Source organism: Oryx dammah, unplaced genomic scaffold, assembly GCF_014754425.2.
Source record: "Oryx dammah isolate SB20612 unplaced genomic scaffold, SCBI_Odam_1.1 HiC_scaffold_29, whole genome shotgun sequence".
NCBI classification, from domain to species: domain Eukaryota; kingdom Metazoa; phylum Chordata; class Mammalia; order Artiodactyla; family Bovidae; genus Oryx; species Oryx dammah.
This window is the reverse complement of record NW_024070213.1, coordinates 55400566-55421438: the sequence shown is the minus strand read 5'-3', so window position 1 is coordinate 55421438 and position 20873 is coordinate 55400566. Positions and strand designations below refer to the sequence as shown.

The window sequence follows — 20873 nt, the reverse complement described above, 5'->3', positions numbered from 1 at the left end:
GCTGCCATCTATGGGGTCGCACAGAGTCGGACACAACTGAAGCGACTTAGCAGCAGCAGCATGTCTGCTGTGTAGATACAACCCAGGGGTTCATCATCACAGTGCTTAAAGCACAGGGTCTGAAGCTAGACAGCTTGGGTTCAAGTACTGACTCTGCTTCTTATAATCTTTGTGGTCTTGGGCCAACAGCATAAACCCTCTGTGCCTTGACTTCCTCATTATAAAGCTGTACTAATCAATGCTGGCTCTGAGGATGATGACAATGAACTAATCACCCACCTAGCTTAGAGCTGGTAGGCAGTTCACGGTCCTCATCCTGGCTCTGAGGATTCAAGTGATATATATTTATAGCTGATTCACGTTGTTGTATGGCAGAAACCAACACAACACTGTAAAGCAATTATCCTCTAATTAAAATAAATCTTAAAAAACCTGTGGCTTTTGCAGTGTCTAAAAACCTTGTATAATCTGATAATAATGGGATGCTTATTATAGGGAATTAAAATATAAGGAAAAGTCAGGTCTCACCTCTACATAGCCCAAATAGACTCTACTACAAGAGAAGTAAAATATTTTAACATATAAGGGCATATTTTAATACATGTTAACTCATAAAGTATTTAAGTATGGAATCATCCACTAATCCTCTCCAAAGAGCTTCAACACTAACTAGGTTATAATACAGATAGGAAGTTCTTGTACAGTGCTTGTAGTCCTAAGAACTACTGTTTCCATATCAGTGAAGAGGTATTAGTTTGGGGTTTACCAGCTGGAAAATAGAAATACTTTTGTAAAACACAGCTAAAAATTATGAGCTTTATTTTAGAATGCATTCATTCCCAGTTGAAGTTGAAAAAGCACAGAAAAGAAGGAAGTTAGAGCTATCTCAAAATAATAATAATTTCCCAAACCACCCAAATGTAGAACTATATAGTTTGTTAAATACTTGACAACTACTACTTTACTTGTGCCTCACAACAGTGATGGAAGGGGGCAATGATCTTACTTTAAGAAGAGAAAACCAAGGCCCTGAGTAGCTGAGAGGCTTGTTCAAGGTTACAGAGGTATTAGATATTAGAGATAGGGTTTTTAACCCTGATCTCATTACTTCAAATATATTATTTTATTTATCTTGTTATGTTAGTATTTTATTTTTTTAAATTAATTAATATATTTTACTTTACAATATTGTATTGGTTTTGCCATACATTGACTTGAATCCGCCATGAGTGTACTTGTTATTTTTTAAAAAGCTCCTCAAATTAAGTACACAGAAATGAAAGTAATACTCGTGTATTGCTGCTGTTCAGTCGCTCAGCTGTATCCGACTCTGCAACCCCATGGACTGTAGCAAGTCAGGCATGGATTAATAATATAATAATTTTCCATCAAACATTTTCAGAATTTGGAAGTCAGAGTGGGTTTACTGAAGTGCTCACCACTGCTATCCCTATTGGCCCAGAAACCACTGTCACTTCTGGTCATAACAGCCTGTCAACGGGAGGAGCCTCCCTTCTCACCCCTCAGTTCCTGTGGTTCTGGTGGAGCTAAAGCCATCTCTAGGCACGTGACCTAGGATTGGCTAATCACATCTCACACATACCACCACCACACACACACACACACACACACACACACACACACACACACACACGCTCCTGGCTAATCACATCTCACACACCACGCACACACACTCCTGTGTGGTTAGCTCAAGGCAGATAAATGATCCAAACCAAATCCAGGTTGATCTGAACCAATGGGACTCAATCCTGGGTCTTTCTGGGGGAACTCTTGGTTAGATAAGCCCTCTTTCTCACAGGTTTTCAAGTGTGACAGGAATTGGACTTGAAACTCCCCTCATGCAGGAAAAAGCCTGCTTGAGAAAAGAGCCAACCCAGAGGACAACAGAGGTGAGACACGAGGAGTCCAAGACCAAGACATCAAGTGAGCACCTGAACCCAGGCTACCAGGACTGTGTAGCAAAAATGACTAAATATGCGCCCTTTCATGCTTGAGCTGGATTTCTGTTACCTGCATGCACTCAGCAGAGTCTCTGCTGAGTTATTGCTTTACTGATACATGAACGAAGTTACTGAGATAGGATTGCTCAATAAGCCCTATTTCCCCTAGACATTAAAACCCTCTTTAGTTTCTTTAATACTGGAAAAAGAAAAGGAAGAAGGAAAAGAATAAGAGAATTCTCATACCACTTGAAAATGTATCAAGGTCACATTATAACAGCCAACGTTGACCTGCGGACCCAGGAACTGGACTGAATCTAATGAGAAACATTCTGAAAATTTAACAAGTGGAGAAAAATAGCCTGGTGTGCCTCTTTGTGAACAAGCTGCTAGTGTCAGCCAGCCTAAGGCTCCACTAAATATCACAAGATCAATTCCACTAAAATAGGGTTTTTCATATATTGTCAGATTTCTTACATATTCAGTTGAAAATAGGACCTTTTCTGTTTATGTCTTTTTAAAAATCTGTGGTCTGGTTTTCATTGGAAACGTTCTTCTTGGTTAAGTACCAGCACAGAAGGGGAGGTGGTGGCATCACAAGTGACTGGAGGTGTTTAGGTCTGATGGCATAGATCAGAACAAACTCCTGGTTGTCTAATTTGCTTCACTGACGAAATGGACAGAGAATGAAAGAAGCAAGAAAGTAATTAACCTCAAATTAAAATAAATAAATGTATATTTAAAAAAAAGAATCGAGAGTTGTAAGAGGAGTATCAAAGCCTGAAGGGGAATCCATCTGAGTGATTCTCCAAGTTCTTCTCATTATTTTTTTGACTGTGGTACAGGATAGACAGTAACATTTCAATGTTGCCTGTAAGATGCTAATCATATTGGAATTTCCAGCACCAAAACTGTCTTGGGGAGAGTAGCATATATGTTGAGAAGAGGCAATTAACCATCCACAGTAATAAACTAGGTGTGTAACACATCAGGTTTAAGTTCCAGGTATGAGAGCACTATTTTCACTTTTACTTGGCATGATGCCTTTGGGAATAGATGGCTGATGGTCCAGAGTTTCTGGCTTGAAATGGGGCACAGATATCATCAACATCCCAAGTTATCACTGAAGCTGGGTGTTAGCTTGTCTGCCCAACAAGCTGTCATACTGAGAGCTCCTGATGGAAGAGCTTATGGAGTTTATTCTTAACCTTTTTTTTTTTTTGAGTTATACATTATCTGTCTGTGCTGAAGTATTAGGAGTTGTTCTTCCTAGACCTTCGTAAAAATTTTTGAAGTCATGGACATGCTGAGTTTTTCTGAGTAGTAGTGAAGTGATAAAAATCTAAATTAAAAACTAGCCACTAACTTATGGACATTTCAAAAAATCTAATGTAACTCAGTAATAAAACTTGTTTCATCGGGGGTGGGAAATCACTTTGTAAAATGCTGTTCTTTTCAAAACAGTTGCACCATTTTTTGAAGGCTGATTCTATAAATTCCATCACATAAGAGCAGTGGGTAGAACCTAGGAAGACCAGGCTTTTTCTCTCAGGGAAAGTACAGAAGAATAAATTACTATCTTCATGCCCAGAGGCTGGCTCAGTGTTTACCTCATGGATTTTTGGGATATCTATGCTTCTCTAGTTAACAATTTTGTGTACTTAGTCATTTCAAGTTGTAAGATTCATTTAAGGAAAAAACAATCCTTTGTTTCTTGCTTTATGTTTTCTCTTACCACATTACAATAATAACATGTTATTACTGTAAGATATCCTTTGCCTCATACTTTTGTACCCTTAATTTGCAGAGAACTCTTCCAGCTCTCCTCTGCTTTCGCTCGCTTTGTGATCATCTCACAGATCCCTTTTCCATCATGAGAGATACTCTGTGGCAGCCTTCATATGTATACAATTAACAGCTACATAATAAGGAGGAAAGTTCCAATTTCATTCTCAGTATATATTCTAAGCCTGTATAATACTGGAACAAAAGAGTGGTCTTCATAGATTGTTACCACTCTGACCACTTACCTAACGCTTTTGTTATTAACTGGTCCTACTATGAACCAGGGACCTTTGAATTAGGGACTGATAGAGGATATATCTGAACTGACAGTCATACATCTATCTATATGTACACAATAATGATTCATAGTTTAGAATATACTTTCACAAAAATTATCTGATTCACACAAACCTGTGAGGCAGTCTTTATCTATGTTTTAAAGATGGGGAAACTAAAGTTAGAGAAATCACATGTCTTGATACAGATCGCAGAGTCAGAAAGAAACCAAATCAAAACTCCAACTGAAGAAGCTGCTAAGGAAGCAGCATCCATTCACTGGAGAGGTCCCCACAGGCAAGAACTTTTCTCTCTGAGCAATAAACTCCACACCTACATACAAAGCTTTTCACAAACATGGCAGGAAGACAGAGCTCTCCCAAGATGTTCAGGGAGGAGTTCCCACAAGAGGATCAACAAATAAACACTGCAGAAACTAAAAAATGGATTAAAAACCTAAATGTGAGAGCAGATACTATAAAACTCATAAAGGAAAACATAAGCAGAACACTGACATAAATCACAGCAATCTTTTTAGATCTACCTCCTAGAGGAATGAAAATAAAAACAAAAATAAACAAATGGGACCTAATTAAACTTAAAAGCTTTTGCACAGCAAAGAAAATCATAAACAAAGTGAAAAGATAACCTATAGAATGGAAGAAAATATTTGCAGAAGATGCAACAAGGGATTAATTTCCAAAATACACTAACAGCTCAATATCAAAAAAACAAAGAATTCAATCAAAAAATAAGCAGAAGACCTACATAGACATTTCTCCAAAGAAGACATACAGGTGGCCAACGGCACATGAAAAAGTGTTCAACGTTGCTAATTATTAGAGAAATGAAAATCAAAACCACAATGAGGTATTATTTCATTCTAGTCAGAAGGGCCATCATCAAAAAGTCTATAAATAATAAATGCTGGAGAGGATCTGGAGAAAACGCAACCCTCCTATGTTGGTGGGAATGCAAATTGGTACTGCCACTATGGAGAACAGTAAGGAGGTTCCTTAAAAAATTAGAAACAGAGTTACAATGTAATCCTGCAATCCTAAGGACCTACTGTATAGCACAGGGAATGCTACTCAATACTCTGTAACGGTTTATATGGGAAAAGAATATAAAAAAGAATGGATATATGTGCATATATATATATACATATATATATAACTGATTCACTCTGCTGTATACCTGAAACTAACACATCATTGTAAATCAACTATACGCCAAGATACCTGCACCTTATGTTCTCAGCAGCACTACTTACAATAGCCAAGACATGAGAGCAACCTAAATGCCCATCAACAGGACACTTGATGGATATGGAATGGATATTACCATATATTCTTTATGATTCACAAAATGGAATATTAGCCATAGAGAGAATTAAATAATACCATATGCAGCCACATGGATGGACTTCAAGATTATCCTATTAAGTAAAACAAGCCAAAGCCAAATATCATATGCAGTCACTTATATGTGAAATCTAAAGATAATGAATGTACTACAAAACAGAAACTGACTCACAGATGCAGAAAACAAACTTACGATCACCAAAGGGGAAAATGGGGAGGGGATAAATTAGGAAGAGGAGATTAGCACATATACACTATTATACATAAAATAGATAACCAACAAAGACCTACTGTACAGCCCAGGGAACTATACTCAATATTTTGTAATAACCTATAAGGGAAAAGCATCTGAAAAAGAACAGATATATATACATGTATGTATAACTCATACTGTGCTATACCCCTGGAGTTCAGTTCAGTTCAGTCACTCAGTCATGTCCGACTCTTTTTGACCCCAGGGACTTTAGGACATCAGGCTTCCCTGTCTATCACCAACTCCCGGAGCTTATACAAACTCATGTCCATCAAGTCAGTGATGCCCTCCAGCTATTTCATCCTCTGTTGTCCCCTTCTCTTGCCACCTTCAATCTTTCTCAGCATCAGGATCTTTTACAGTGAGTCAGTTCTTCGCATCAGGTGGCCAAAGGATTGGAGCTTCAGCTTCAGCATCAGTCCTTCCAATGAATATTCAGGACTGATTTCCTTTAGGAGTGACTGGTTTGATCTTGCAGTCCAAGGGACTCTCAAGAGTCTTCTCCAACACCACTGTTCAAAAGCATCAATTCTTCAGCACTCAGCTTTCTTTATGGTTCAACTCTCATATTCATACATGACTACTGGAAAAATCATAGCTTTGACTAGACGGACCTTTGTCTGTAAAGTAATGTTTCTGCTTTTTAATGTGCTATCTAGGTTGGTCATAGCTTTTCTTCCAAGGAGCAAGCCACTTTTAATTTCGTGGCTGCAGTCACCATCTGCAGTGATTTTGGAGCCTAAGAAAAAGTCTCTCACTGTTTCCATTCTTTCCCCTTCTATTTGCCATGAAGTGCTGGGGCCAGATGCCATGATCTTAGTTTTCTGAATGTTGAATTTTAAGCCAATGTTTTCACTCTCCTCTTTCACTTTCATCAAGAGGCTGTTTAGTTCTTCTTCACTTTCTGCCATAAGGGTGGTGTCATCTGCATATCTGAGGTTATTGATATTTCTCCTGGCAATCTTGATTCCAACTTGTGCTTCACCCAGCCTGGTGTTTCTCATGACGTACTCTGTACATAAGTTAAATAAGCAGGGTGACAATATACAGCCTTGACGTACTCCTTTCCCTATTTGGAACCAGTCTGTTGTTCCACGTCTGGTTCTAACTGTTGCTTCTTGACCTACATACAGATTTCTCAGGAAGAAGGTAAGGTGGTTTAGTGTTCCCATCTCTTTAAGAATTTTCCACAGGTTGTTGTGATCCATACAGTCAAAGGCTTTGTTTGGCACAGTCAATAAAACAGAAGTAGATGTTTCTCTGGAACTCTCTTGCTTTTTCTAACATCCAACAGACGTTGCCAATTTGATCTCTGGTTCCTCTGCCTTTTCTAAATCCAGCTTGGACATCTGGAAGTTCACAATTCACGTACTGTTGAAGCCTGGCTTGGAAGATTTTGAGCATTACTTTACTAGCGTGTGAGATGAGTGCAAGTGTGCGGTAGTTTGAGCATTCTTTGGCATTGCCCTTCTTTGGGATTGGAATGAAAACTGGCCTCTTCCAGTCCTGTGGCCACTGCTGAGTTTTCCAAATTTGCTGTTGTACTGAATGCAGCACTTGAACAGCATCATCTTTTGTTTTGAAATAGCTCTACTGGAATTCTATCACCTCCACTAGCTTTGTTCATAGTGATGCTTCCTAAGGCCCACTTGACTTCACATTCCAGGACGTCTGGCTCTAGGTGAGTGATCACACCATTGTGGTTATCTGGATCATGAAGATCTTTTTTTTGTATAGTTCTTCTGTGTACTCTTGCCACCTCTTCTTAATATCTTCTGCTTCTGTTAGGTCCATATTGTTTCTGTCCTTTATTGAGCCCATCTTTGCATGAAATGTTCCCTTGGTATCTCTAATTTTCTTGAAGAGATCTCTAGTCTTTCCCATTCTATTGTTTTCCTCTATTTCTTTGCATTGATCACTGAGGAAGGTTTTCTTATCTCTTCTTGCTATTTTTTGGAACTCTGCATTCAGATGGGTGTATCTTTCCTTTTCTCCTTTGCCTTTAGTTTCTCTTTTCTCAGCTATTTGTAAGGCCTCCTCAGACAACTATTTTGCCTTTTTGCATTTCTTTTTCTTGGGGATGGTCTTGATCAATGTCACGAACCTCCTGTACAATGTCACGAACCTCCGTCCATAGTTCTTCAGGCACTCTTGACTATCAGATCTAGTCCCTTGAATCTATTTGTCACTTCCACTGTATAATCATAAGGGACTTGACTTAGCTCATACCTGAATGGTCTAGTGGTTTCCCCTACTTTCTTCAATTTAAATCTGAATTTGGCAATAAGGAGTTCATGATCTGAGCCAAAGTCAGCTCCTGATCTTGTTTTTGCTGACTGTATAGAGCTTCTCCATCTTTGACTGCAAAGAATATAATCAATCTGATTGTGGTATTGACCATCTGGAGATGTCCATGTACACCTGGAGCTAACACAATATTGTAATTTAACTATACTGAAATAAAATAAAATTTAAAAAATTAAGTTTTATGGTGAGAACCATGAGCTGATTCCATAAGTTTCCACTAACCAGCAGCGATATTATTCTCGTTCTGTTCACTGTCTCTATGTATGTATGGGCTTCCCTGGTGGCTCAGACAGTGAAGAATCTGCCTGCAATGCAGGAGACCTGGGAAGATCCCCTGGACAAGGGAATGGCTATCCACTTCAGTATTCTTGCCTGGAGAATTCTACGGATAGAGGGTCTGACATAGCATATGGGAAATTGGTATTTATTGAAGTGTTATAAAGATATTTCATATCATTTAAAAATAGAAGTAGCCCACTAGGGGCATAGAAGAACAGGACATGGTCAGGCGGACGGCTTGTGTTTGGGCTCTGCCATACAGCAGCTGTGAGGCAAAGCATTCACTCACGTGGGCTCCTTGAGTATAGGAGGAGCTGTGGTGAGGTTTAAATAAGATACTGCACGTGGAGTCTCAGGTATGGGTGGGGCCACAGCAGGGCTTCTATGCGGCCCAATTTCCATTTCTCTTCCTCTAACAGTATCAAAAGAACAAACATTTGTGGAACTAACATAATATGTAAACTGCTTTCAAATAAAGAAGTAATTGAGGTACCATCCCGGTGGTCCAGTGGTTAAGACTTTGCCTTCCAATGCAGGGTTTGCAGATTTGCGATCCCTGGTCAAGGAGCTAAGATCCCACATGCCTAATGCCTTGCGGCCAAGAACCCAAAACATAAAACAGAAGCAATATTGTAAGAAATTCAATAAAGACTTTAAAGAAGATTTAATTAAAAAAGAAGTAATTGATCTAGTCATACATATTAAGTAATACTGTTTGGATCAAAATATATTAGACATTCAATATTAGACATTCATCACTGAATGGACTTTCTAGTGATTTAGAAGCAATGGAGACAAAGCCTTTCTAGTGCCTAACATATCACCTCAGGCAAATTCTGATTTCGTCTCTTTCCCGTTGTGCTACCCAGACCAAGTCACATAATTTCTCAGTTTCCCAGTCTTTGAAATGTGGATAAGTCTGCTTCTAAGGTTTGTGTACATCGGGTAAGGTAACTGCCTCAGGCAATATTGATATTTCTATTTAGATGACAGCAATCAAAACACAAGAACTTCTTTAGCATGGGTTTTCTCTTACTGCTCAGAAGTCTTTCTTATTTTGTGAAAACAGAAGGATTATTTCATTTTCCCACAAGTATTTGGTTATAAATAAATGGCTATAAGTGTCATATTGGGAAATTCTTTTTTCTTTTTCATAACTTTGGAGCATGTGGTCCCTAAATTTTATTAATTCCATTACTCCTTATTATTCATTTCAGGAACATTTTGATTTACCCTAAGTATCACTCAAGAAAATTTCTAAATATTGTTGATTAGGTCCTAAATCCTGGAAATATTTTTCTTCCTTCTGTTATTATTTTTTATATTTTTCACTTAACTATCTTATCTCCATAGAACTTGGACTTAAAAGCTGATCTGCAATGTGCTACACACACCTAAATAGTTGTGTAGGACACCTTGTTCATGCTAAAATGAGAGAACAGATGTGAAAGCACTTTGGAAATTGAAAAGCAAGCTCTATACATATTAAGGTACTATTATACAAATGTGAATGTGACATTTATCTATTAGGGGTATGGAAATAGGGAAGCCTTTCAGAACTTCTGAGCCAATGAATCCAGTGTTTCCAGCATGATAGGAAACCCATTGTTTAAACATGCTGACATCACTACATTTCATGGTTTCAAAAATCCTAACAGTACTTAACTTGATTTTGTTTCTCCCATATTTGTGTAAGACAATTTGATGTCACAACATTGCTTATGTCAGAATAAAAGCAAACAATAGCCATGCTATTTAAAATTCTCTGGATTCCAAGAAAGATATTTTAAACAGTTTCAATTGAAAATAAGTAATTAAATACTGAGTTACCATTTGAAAAATATATGCTAAAAAATTTTACAGGTAGAATGGACATTAAATTTACCTCAATTTAACCTTAAGAAGGAGTTTACTAAGTTAAAGCACTTCCACACATCTGCTGGGCAAACATTAACAAAGTTAGGTTCCTATAATTACTGTAGCCACTAAGAGCTTCAGGTTCCTGGCCTATGGCTAGAATTCCAAATCACTCTGCTGGGGGCTCAGCTAAACCTGAAGCAGCAGAGGGGTCTCTGTGAATAAGGATTTGTCCTGGTGGTTTTCTTTTACCTGAATTTTCCTTTCTGTTAGGAAGTAAGAAAGCCTGAAGGTGGACTTCTGCCTTTTAGTGGGAAACAAGACTGGCTAGGCATGCATTAACCAACCTCCAGTAAGCCCCTCAGGAGAAATCCCTTGGGAAAGGATTTCGCGGGGACCGGGGCAGGGTGCGGGGGGGGGGGGGGGGGGGGGGGGGGTTCGGGAACTGAGCTCCCAGTGGGAAACAAGTGTAACCAGCTGCTTTCCTACAGGAATTTTAATTGCTAATTCACGTCTTTAGGAAGAAGAGTTGAATTCAGCTTTACACTGGCTAAGGGCATAACTTTGGGGAAGACTTGGTCTAGAGAGAGTATGATGGATTATATATTAAAAAAAAAACCAAATGGATTTCAAAAATTATTACAGCAAACAACCAGAAACAGAAAAATAAGAAAAAACATCAACGGAGTAGCTGAATGGTGGAACAGTCACATAAATAAAACCATTCAACAACAAAATTACCAAGTATTTCATATTTTGACAGGTTAAAGCTTTGAAATGCCGCTATTTTTAAAAGGTATCCATTCATTTCTCCATGATTTCTAGCATTTCTAGACTGGGAAAGAGTCTCAAGACAAATAAAAACCTGCAATTAACACCACATAAAGAGTTGAGATCCCCAAATCTCGTCTTCTTATTGATCGGATTCCTGCAGTGCCATCTCCTATTTACTCTGCAGCAAAAGCACTATATTGAGCAGTGGGATTTTAGAAAGCTTCTAATAAGCTCCTGGCTGCTGATGGAGGCCCAGGTCTCCATCAGTCATTTGAACACTGGGAATGCACTAGGGTGGGGGCGGGAAGGGAGGGAAATAAGCATGTACACACAGACCCTCTCCAGCTCGTATCTCATCTGCTGCTTACCTCACTTCTCTTTCTGCATTTGTGCCTTTCTCACCTGGCCAGATAGAAGTTCATTCAATTTTCTCAAGGGCAAGACAATTCCTGAAAGGGATGCATTCTGATTGGAACGACAAGAAAAAGATCTCGACTCTTCAAAAAAGTAATACTTCCCCTAGCTTGTGAATCTCATAAAGACCATAAGGGAGCAATTGCTAGATTACCTCTGAGGGTTCACGCTCAGGCAGAAGAGTAATTAATTTCCTCTTTGAAAAAAAACTGCACTATGTGGAGAAATTTCATAAATTGCATGAGCAGTTCAGCCAGGTGATTCTGTTGCTGAATTTGGCACAGTCAATAACGGCTAATTCTCATTAATGAATGATCCTCCCTTATCCAGCAGGGTAGGTAAGGGTTCAGGAAAGATCCAGTTTGTATTTATACATAAAGACTACATGGTTCAAGGTTAAAACAAATGTCTCTGCGGTCATTAGAGAAACTCACCCACATATGTGATCCACAAATACTAACAAACAGCAGAAAATATATGAACATTTTGGGGGGGGAAGGTTTTAGATTCGTTATTTAAAAAAATAATCAGTGGAAACAGTAATAAGGATTAAAAGACAATACTGAACAAGAGAGAGAAGGAAGATTATTCTTTTCTTGTCTCTCCTACGTTTTCCACCTCCCTGCAATAAAAGATTCTCCATAATCCCAACACTGCTATTCTCTGCACAAAGAACCCTGAAACCAATTCAGTACTGAGCAAGCTGAAAGGAGACACAATATCTCAGACCTCTTCTCTCCAGGGCATTTGTAGGCAGAATAGCCACGGCTTCCAGAACATTCTTTTCACATTTCTTTCACGAGCGGTAGCATTGAATGTTTACCAAAGGCTTTAAAAAAAACAGAATCTCACCAAACAGATGAGAAAAATATTTAACAACCAAGGCAAAGCAATTACAGTCAAATTGTCACCTCAAGATTCTCATCTTAGGTGTGGGAGGGAGAGAGAAGTCTCTTAACACATCAGTCTGAACCTAGAATGAGGATGAAAAGAGTTGATTCTGCCAACAGTTGTCAACAGATCCACAGCTTTGAATCTCGGGGTGACACTGCAGAGCAAGCTGCCAGCTGGCTATGGCTGACTTGAATTTTCGAGCAGTGACCTGGGGACAGGAGAGACCCAGACATCCATACCCGAAACATGAGGAGATGTGAACAGGATGGAGCTCTCTCTTCAGGTATTTGTGTCAGGCAGCAGCATCATTTTCAGCTACTCAAGATGACAATATGAGATGGCTGCAACTAGCCCCCACTGTACAAGTCTATACCAACGTGTAAACTTGGCAGGAAATCAACAGCATTACTTGGAGTTAGCCCTACTCCCCCCACCGCCCCCGGGACTTTCACCCTGTCATCCAACCAATTTAACTCTGTAATCTAGAGCTTTATGACTTTTCATTGTGATATGATTCGTACACAGCATTATTCCCTTTACAGCAAAGACTTTCTGGGTGCAAAGAGATCAGACATAATATCTTCAGTCAAGAACTGGATAACAATGATTTGTGTCTACATTCCATTCCGAGAAAGGTCTGTTTCAATCTAGCTCAACTGAGCAGGGAATAAAAGTCATGACACAAAATGGGAAAATTCCAGTTAGGTTGGGTACAATATGCATCCATTGTAACTGACTGTTCAAAATTGGAATATATGACTTTATCTGGGAGAAAGGCAAAAACATCACAGAGGCTCTGAACACCTTACCTGGGCCATCTGCCTCTCCAGTTTTGATCGGGGAATATCATCAAAGTAGTTCTCATTTCTTCTCCTCCTTGCATCGCCCTGCATGATAATGTGAGGAACGTCTAGGGAGCCACCAGTGGTGTAAGTGCTTTGGCTAAGTGATGGAGACAACTGAGGAGGAGTGTGATTACCACTGGGTTCCTGAATGGAAATACATCATGAAATAAATACCATGTTCTTGTGGCTGACCTCTGGTTTCAAAATTGTGAAACACTGACAAGATACACCGCGGGAGTGGGGAGTCATTTTTAAATCAACTGCTGAGGAATCAATGACATTCTACCATTTTATTAATGGCATGATCAACATGTCCCCCCCTTAAGCCTTTCAGGTCGAAGGTTTACAGTATAAAGAGCCAGGCTCTGTTTTCTTAAGCCTCCATCATGGATGATCTCGGGAGAGAGGCACATAAACGCTAGGCACCCCCCACACTGTCACACGTATATACAAGGGAGGGAACTGTGTCTCCACGTGAACAGAGTGGCCTCATTACGGTAGGTGCCACGACAAGACAGCTAAAATAGGACCTCGTGGGTCTTGATCTTCCATCAAAGAGCAGCCTGGCAATCAGGCAGGGGAGGGGACACGATATGAAAATGGCATGCCACCTGCACAGACTCCAGAGCAATGCACGAGGACAGGCTTTGATGGCAAAGACAACTGGGGGAAACTGGTTGAGAAGGAAGATAAAGGGCGGCAGAGAGCTGGGCTCTGGTGTTTGAGAGTAAGAGGAGGGCCGGATCGTGCTGGGTCTCCAGCTACTTCTCCCCAAGACATTCCAGACGGGCTCTGATGGATTCATACGGTCCTGCATTTTTTTTCCTGGGAACCTCTGTCTTTGATTTATTTGCTGTTTCCTCAAGTCTCTTGCAGAGAGCCAAAGGGAGAGGTTCAGAAGAGGAAGGAGAGACAGTAAGGGATGTAGCAGGGAATACTCCTCTAAAAGGTCATTTAGGACGGTTATACTGAGGGTGCCTATATCTTTTTCCTCTTCATTCAGCAAAATGAAGGCAAAACAGTAAGCCCTTTCTAGCTCATTTCTCTCCCCAGTTTATCTGAGGCTCCTTCTATTGAGGGAGAAAAATAGGTCCTTTTTTAAAAATATATATATATATATTGTCACTACTCAACCAGCTTCCAAACAACCCGTATATCCCAATTCCCCTAGTCATCAATTTTCCTCATGGCTCCCTCCTGGAGCCAATTCGCTCGCCTTTCCTGAAGTCTTTGTGTATTTTCTTCTCCTTTAAAATGGAATCAGCCTCAAAAATCTTAACAGCTCCTCTCCTGCCTGATCCTCTGCTATCCTGACAGTAGTTAGGCTGTTTGCTGAAGTCCGCTGATAAGAAACATTCAACGGCATTTCATTGCTGGCAGTTACATCTAAGTGCCACTTTTGTGTTCATTTCTTATCACTACCCGTTCTGACACTTGCAGAAAAGGAATCAGAAGCAAGCAAGTACAGGGCTCAATAAAGAGAATAGAGGTGGAACTCTCCAACTGGTCATGGAGACCCTGGCTTTATGGTGAATTTTTGAAAAGTTCATATGGGCCTCATAAACACCAGAGACTGCTGGTTCCTCCTTCCCGGGACCATTCTCCCTGGAATCTTGTCTCTCTTTGTCTCTTTCCCTCTGCTCTTTCTTGCCTTCCTTCCCTTCCTCTTTATTTCTCTCTTCCTCCGATGGTTTCTCTCTAGTTTTTCTACCCCATAATTCTAAAATATAGCTGAAATAATTTACTAAAGGCCCAGATTCTCTATTCTTAATTTCTGAAGTGGGTAAAAACCGAACAATTCATTTCTTAAAAAAACAGAAGACCCGAAGGTTAATTTTAAATTGATCTTTAACTTAACGCTGGTCCTCATCGATTTTCTTTCTGTGGGTTTGAGGAGTTTGACAGAAAATTTATTTCCTCTCTGTGTTGAGGGGAGTGTGGGATGGGGGGCAGCAGAGAGGTTTTTTAAAGGTGACAGTTTTTCAGATGTTTATCTAAATCTCAAAAACACACATTTAACCAGTCGAGAAAAACAAACCTTCTCTTAGAAAATGCTATCAAAGGCAAGAAAGCTTTTTATACAGATAAGGTAAGCTACCTGGAAAACAGCTTGTACTTCCTGACCCCCTGCTTCAGTCATTCCTATCTTACTGCACAACACAGTTTTTGAGGATATGAGTGGAGGACGGAACAAGCACGCGGGGTACTTACCCTGAGGGTGATGGACCGAGGGGGCTTCTGTGGTGGGTCGTCGTGCAGCCTGTCTCCCAGAGATGCCAAGATACGTTTCCTGTGGCCAATCAAATTGATTTTTAAAACCTGAAACGACATATATATTTGGATTAAATACTTCACTTGAAAAAATGATTTTTACTTGTCCTATAAGATGCGGGAGGGGAGAGATTTGTGCAAAATTACCTCTGCACCAGGAGAGATGTGGCATGAGGTCCGTGTGTCCCCGCGAGGCCACGGAGAGAGGACCGGGGCGGCGAGGCAGAGGAGGAGCAGGGGCAGGGCTTCCGTCAGTCAGGCTGCCCAAGGGTCCAGCTCACCACCCAGCAGCCACAGACCTCTCCAAGTGTGAGTCAGGTCTCATCCCTCCACTAGCTTCCTACGGCTCTTAGAGCAAAACCCGAGTCCTGGCCTGGCCTCGAGGCCCGACAGGGGTGGCTGCTCTCTGTCTCTCTCTGGTCCCTGCCTCTCTCCTCTCTGGCTTTCTCTGTTCTTTGAACAGTCATACTCATTCTGGCCTTGGGGTCTCTACCCCTGTTTCTCCATCTGCCTGGAATGCTCCCCCGCACCCCAACCCACCGCCTCTCCTGCAATTTTCAAATGATGCTTTCTCTTCCATTTGGACGCCGCTTCAGTGTGGTCTCCTCACCAAGGCCCATCCTACCTCCTTGCTAAAAGAATCGAGCCCTCAGCCCCGTCACGCTCCACCCTGTGAACCTCTTTGTAGCATTCTCTGAAATAACATTATTTGCAGGGTTGGTGTTTGTGTAGTCCTCCCAACAAGGTGCTTCTCTGGTGGCTCAGGAAGTAAAGAATTTGCCTGCAATGCAGGGGACCTGGGTCCGACTCCTGGGTCAGGAAGATCCCCTGGAGAAGGGAACGGTTACCCACTCGAGTATTCTTGCCTGGAGACTTCCTGTGGAGAGAAGAGCCTGGCGGACTACAGTCCAGTCCATGGCATTGCAGAGTCAGACACGACTGAACAATTGACGCTAACACTCACCCAGGTAAGATAGCCTTGCCTGTGCTTAGTTGCTCAGTCATGTCCGACTGTTTGCGACCCCATGGACCGTAGCTCGCCAGGCTCTTCTGTCCATGGGGATTCTACAGGCAAGAATATTGGAGTGGGTTTCCATGCCCTCCTCCAGGGGATCTTCCCAACCCAGGGATCGAATCTGCATTGCAGGTGGATTCTTTACCATCTGAGCCACCAGGGAAGCCCAAGAATACTGGAGTGGGTAGCCTATCCCTTCTCCAGGGGATCTTCCTGACCCAGGAATCATACCAAGGTCTTCCGCACTGCAGGCACATTCTTTACCTGCTGAGCTACCAGGGAAGCTCTCAAAAAAAACATTCACCCAGCTAAGTGTCCAGAGAGCAGGTATGTCTTTATCATCATTATTTCCTTCCCCAACAATGTTTGAAATAATGGAAGCTCAATGAATATGGAAGAATGAATATTAAGGCAGATGAAAGTATAAAGTAGGAATAGAATCAAGCACTGGTGACCAGGGTCTCCCCAGGGTGGGACTTTTGATCTGACAGCATACTGCAAAGGGCAAAGTGCAAACGAGATGACATAGGAAACCAAGCCTTGCAGAAAGCCTCAGTCCCCAGCCCTACCCAGAGCTTTACACGTCACACTCTTTCCTTCATCACAACATTCCTAATGGGAAGGTGCTCTTTTTGATTTACAGAAGAGGAGACTGCGGTTCAGAGTGGTGAAGTAGCCCACCAAAGAGCCAATATATGGTGGCTCTGGGATTTGAATATGGTTTGCCTGACTCCAAAATTTGTTTTACTCTAAGGCAAACAGCAAAGTTTGGGCATCTCTCCAAATATCACTGATTTTTTAAAAACAACAAATTATAAATCCATTCATAAGAAATATGTTCACCTCTTTCCTACACACATACGGTACTAGGATAGAACAATTCTTGTGGGATAACTAGTTCCAAAAGTATATGACCCATTGTTAAAATGATTTTTTTAAAATTCTCTTCAAATTTTACAGGGTTGAGGGGGTATTTCTCTGGCACTCATGCTGTGCTACCCTATTTGTCAGTTAGCCTATTGGCCTCTCTGCCTAAATTGATTTTGATTTTAAGTTAGCATGACATTCTATTCCTTTTATTTTTAAATTAAATTTTACAATATTTTAATTTTTTTATTTTATATTGGAATATAGCTGATTTACAATTTTGTGTTAATTTCAAGTGTTCAGCCAAGTGATTCAGTTATACATATATCTATTCTTCTTCAAATTCTTTCCCCATACTGGCTATTACAGAATATTGTATTGAGTTCCCTTGGTAAAGAATCTGCCTGCAATGCATGAGACCCTGGTTCGATTCCTGGGTCAGGAAGATCTGCTGGAGAAGGGATAGGCTATCCACTCCAGTATTCTTGGGCTTCCCTTGTGGCTCAGCTGGTAAAAGAATCCACCTGTAATGCGGGAGACCTGGGTTCTATCCCTAGGTTGGGAAGATCCCCTGGAGAAGGGTAAGGCTACCCACTCCAGTATTTTGGCCTGGAGAATTCCATGGACTGTATAATCAATGGGGTTGCAAAGAGTCGGACACAACTGAGTGTAAATACGGTGCATACACTGTACACAGTAAGTAAGAGCTTCCCAGGTGGTGCAGAGGTCAAGAATCTGCCTACCAGCGCAGGAGAGCAGGAGATGTAGGTTTGATCCCTGGGTTGGGAAGCTCCCCAGAGTAGGAAATGGCAACCCATTCCAGTACTTCTTGCCTGGAAAATTCCGTAGGCAGAGGGGCCTGGTGGGCTACCGTCTGAAGTGAAGTGAAGTAGCTCAGTCGTGTCCGACTCTGCGACCCCGTGGATTGTAGCCCCAGGCTCTTCCGTCCGTGGGATTCTCCAGGCAAGAGTACTGGAGTGGGCTGCCATTTCCTTCTCCAGGGGATCTTCCCAACCCAAGGATCGAACCCGGGTCTCCTGCATTGCGGGCAGATGCTTTAACCTCTGAGCCACCAGGGAAGCCCTTATAAGGGCTACAGTCTACGGAGTTGCAAAAAGTGGGACTCGACTGAGCACACCTGAGCATGTGCTTTACAGGAAGTCCCTGCTGGTTGTCTGTTCTATACATAGCAGTGTGCATGTGTTAATCCCAACCTCCTAACTTATCCCTCTCCCACTACATGTCCCCTTTGTTAACCGTAAGTTTGTTGTTTCTTTTTATACTCACTCTCTGACCCATGTCTGTCGAGGGTGGGGATGGTGAATGTTAATCAAGGTCTGTCCACAGGCAACACCTCCCTTTGACTTTATAAACCTTCATCTCCCCTAGACTGATAAATCCTCATCTTGGCAGGTTGTTTCCATAAAGCAGCTCTCTTTTCATAAAGCAGTCCCTTTAGTCCACTCTCTCTGTACTGCCTCCTCCCCTATTTCAACTGCTTCAGGTCTCCTGAACAAATTACTCATAATAATCCAGGTATAGGTAAACTTTGGCATTCCATTTAAGCAGGATACCATTTCCTGCTTTTAATGCCCTTTAAAAATGCCTTTTCTAAGCACTCTTGATTTCTGGTTGGCCATATAGCTGCAGTAGGAATAAAGAGGCACAAAAATATACAATGACTGTAAAACCTCTTAATTCGGTCAGAGCTGATAGTTGAAAGCCCTTTAATTTGGAAGGATGGTTTGAATGATTGCTCCTACATTCCTTATCTTACAGTTGTCCATGCAGAAGCCCATCTGCCATCCTTCTGCCCATTCATGTAAACTTGTGTTATCGTTCTATATTCATATTAGCCAGCGTGGCATTTCACTACCTGGAAGAACTTAGCAGTTTTTGCAACTCTGGAATTTCACCATATACCCCTTCTTTCAGATGATTTATACATACGCTAAATAAATGCAGTCCCAGGGCTGATTACTTGCAGACAATACTGTTCGTACAATCCAGAGAAACGCCCTTGCATTGTTTCTTGTTTTTTAAACATCAAGATCAAAGAAAGCCTCCATTTCTGAAAAATACAACATTAACCTTTTCAAGTGTGTTTGCAAGTCTAAAAACCGCTACATTTTCTTATTCCCTTTTATTCTTATTCTCAACTACTTGGCTAAAACTTCTATTAAATATAAATTTCTCCCACAAAATCCCCTCTGCCTTTCTCTCAGGAGGGTATTGAGCCTGATGGTGATGGTGCTATCACAGACCCTTGAATCCTGCTAAGAAATGTTCTTATAGCAATAAAAACATTCAAAATTATTTTGACAAATAACTGACACTAAATAACAACTGTGGTAAAACTGAGTGGGTGTAACCTCCATTGCTGCTTTTGATTTACTCACTGACAACTCAATTTTGGGCAAGTTACCTGACTCTTCTGTTTCCAGTTTTCTTGCCTATAAAATGAGGTTAATGCCCCGTCTCAAGTGCCGTTGGAAAGATAGAGTGAAACTGAAAACAATCAGCACAGTGCCCTGCACATACAAGATGTAACTTCACAGGGTGCTCATTTCCGCTAACAGTCTCTAAGGATACATGGAAAGCTGACCCAGCGAAACAGGGACTTGGTCACTTTCATAAAGTTAATCATGTCAAACAAATATGGTGATGCCTTGCAGGAAGAGACGTGCTTAACCTCAGAAAACTCCTCATGGAAGCGACATGCTCTGGTAGGAATGGGTCTGCTTTCTAGCTATTAGTTTAGTACCAGAGCTAATCTAAAGGAAAGTATCCTAGTCTTCCATCCCACCATTTAAACTCCAACAGGAGGTAAACTGAGGTCCTTCTCCACACTGGAGCGCTGCTGCTGCCTGCCCCATAGAACCACCCCCAAAAGGGAGACAGACATATAGGCAGCTAGAATGAACTAGTTAACACAGAATGTGATTTGTGTCAACAATGCCTGGGTAACTCCCCTTCCTTATTAGAAGTGATCACGTTATAGGAGATACTGATGACTGCATTTATTAAACATCTGCTATGTTCCAGTTGTGCCAGGAACTGTACCAGGTGCATTTATATATGTGTAAATATCTCCCTTAATTCTTACAATAACAGTATCATTTCCATTTTACAGACGCCAAACCTGAGATTTAGAAATACTGTTATTTGTCAAATGTCTCACTGCTAATGGATATCATGGCTGGCATACGCACCTGATTATGAACCTGCTCTTTACCACTTACCACAGGCTCTTCTTGTTGCTATCAACCTCTATAGTGTTTGGCCTTAGTTATATAGGGTAAAGCGTCTGCCTTCAATGCAGGAGACCTTGGTTCGATCCCTGGGTCAGGAAGATCCCCTGGAGAAGGAAATGGCAACCTACTCCAGTATTCTTGCCTGGAAAATCCCATGGACAGAGAAGCCTAGTAGACTACAGTCCATGGGATCGCAAAGAGTCGGACACGAGTGAGCGACTTCACTATACTATTGTTTGGGCTTCCCAGATGGCTCAGTGGTAAAGAATCCACTTACCGCTGCAGGAGACACAGGAAATGTGGGTTCAATCCCTGGGTCAGGAAGATTCCCTGAGCAGGAAATGGTAACCCACTCCTGTATTTCTTGCCTGGAGAATTCCATGGACTGAGGCTTCAGTCCATAGGGTTGCAGAGTTGGATACGACTCAGCACACACACATACTACTGGTTACACATT

At 41.2% G+C, this 20873-nt stretch overlaps 1 protein-coding gene across 8 annotated transcripts in view; it reads right to left on the bottom strand.

Moving 5' to 3' along the window:
• Positions 1 to 20873, bottom strand: part of ANKS1B (ankyrin repeat and sterile alpha motif domain containing 1B) — a 1164007-nt gene that overhangs the window by 81239 nt on the left and 1061895 nt on the right. For all 8 annotated transcript variants that reach the window (XM_040234922.1, XM_040234916.1, XM_040234918.1 and 5 more), the window contains 2 exons: positions 15221 to 15328; positions 12974 to 13153 (listed from right to left, as the gene is read on the bottom strand). In XM_040234922.1, the coding sequence (XP_040090856.1) occupies positions 12974 to 13153; positions 15221 to 15328 (288 nt within the window). The remainder of the gene's footprint in view (positions 1 to 12973; positions 13154 to 15220; positions 15329 to 20873) is intronic.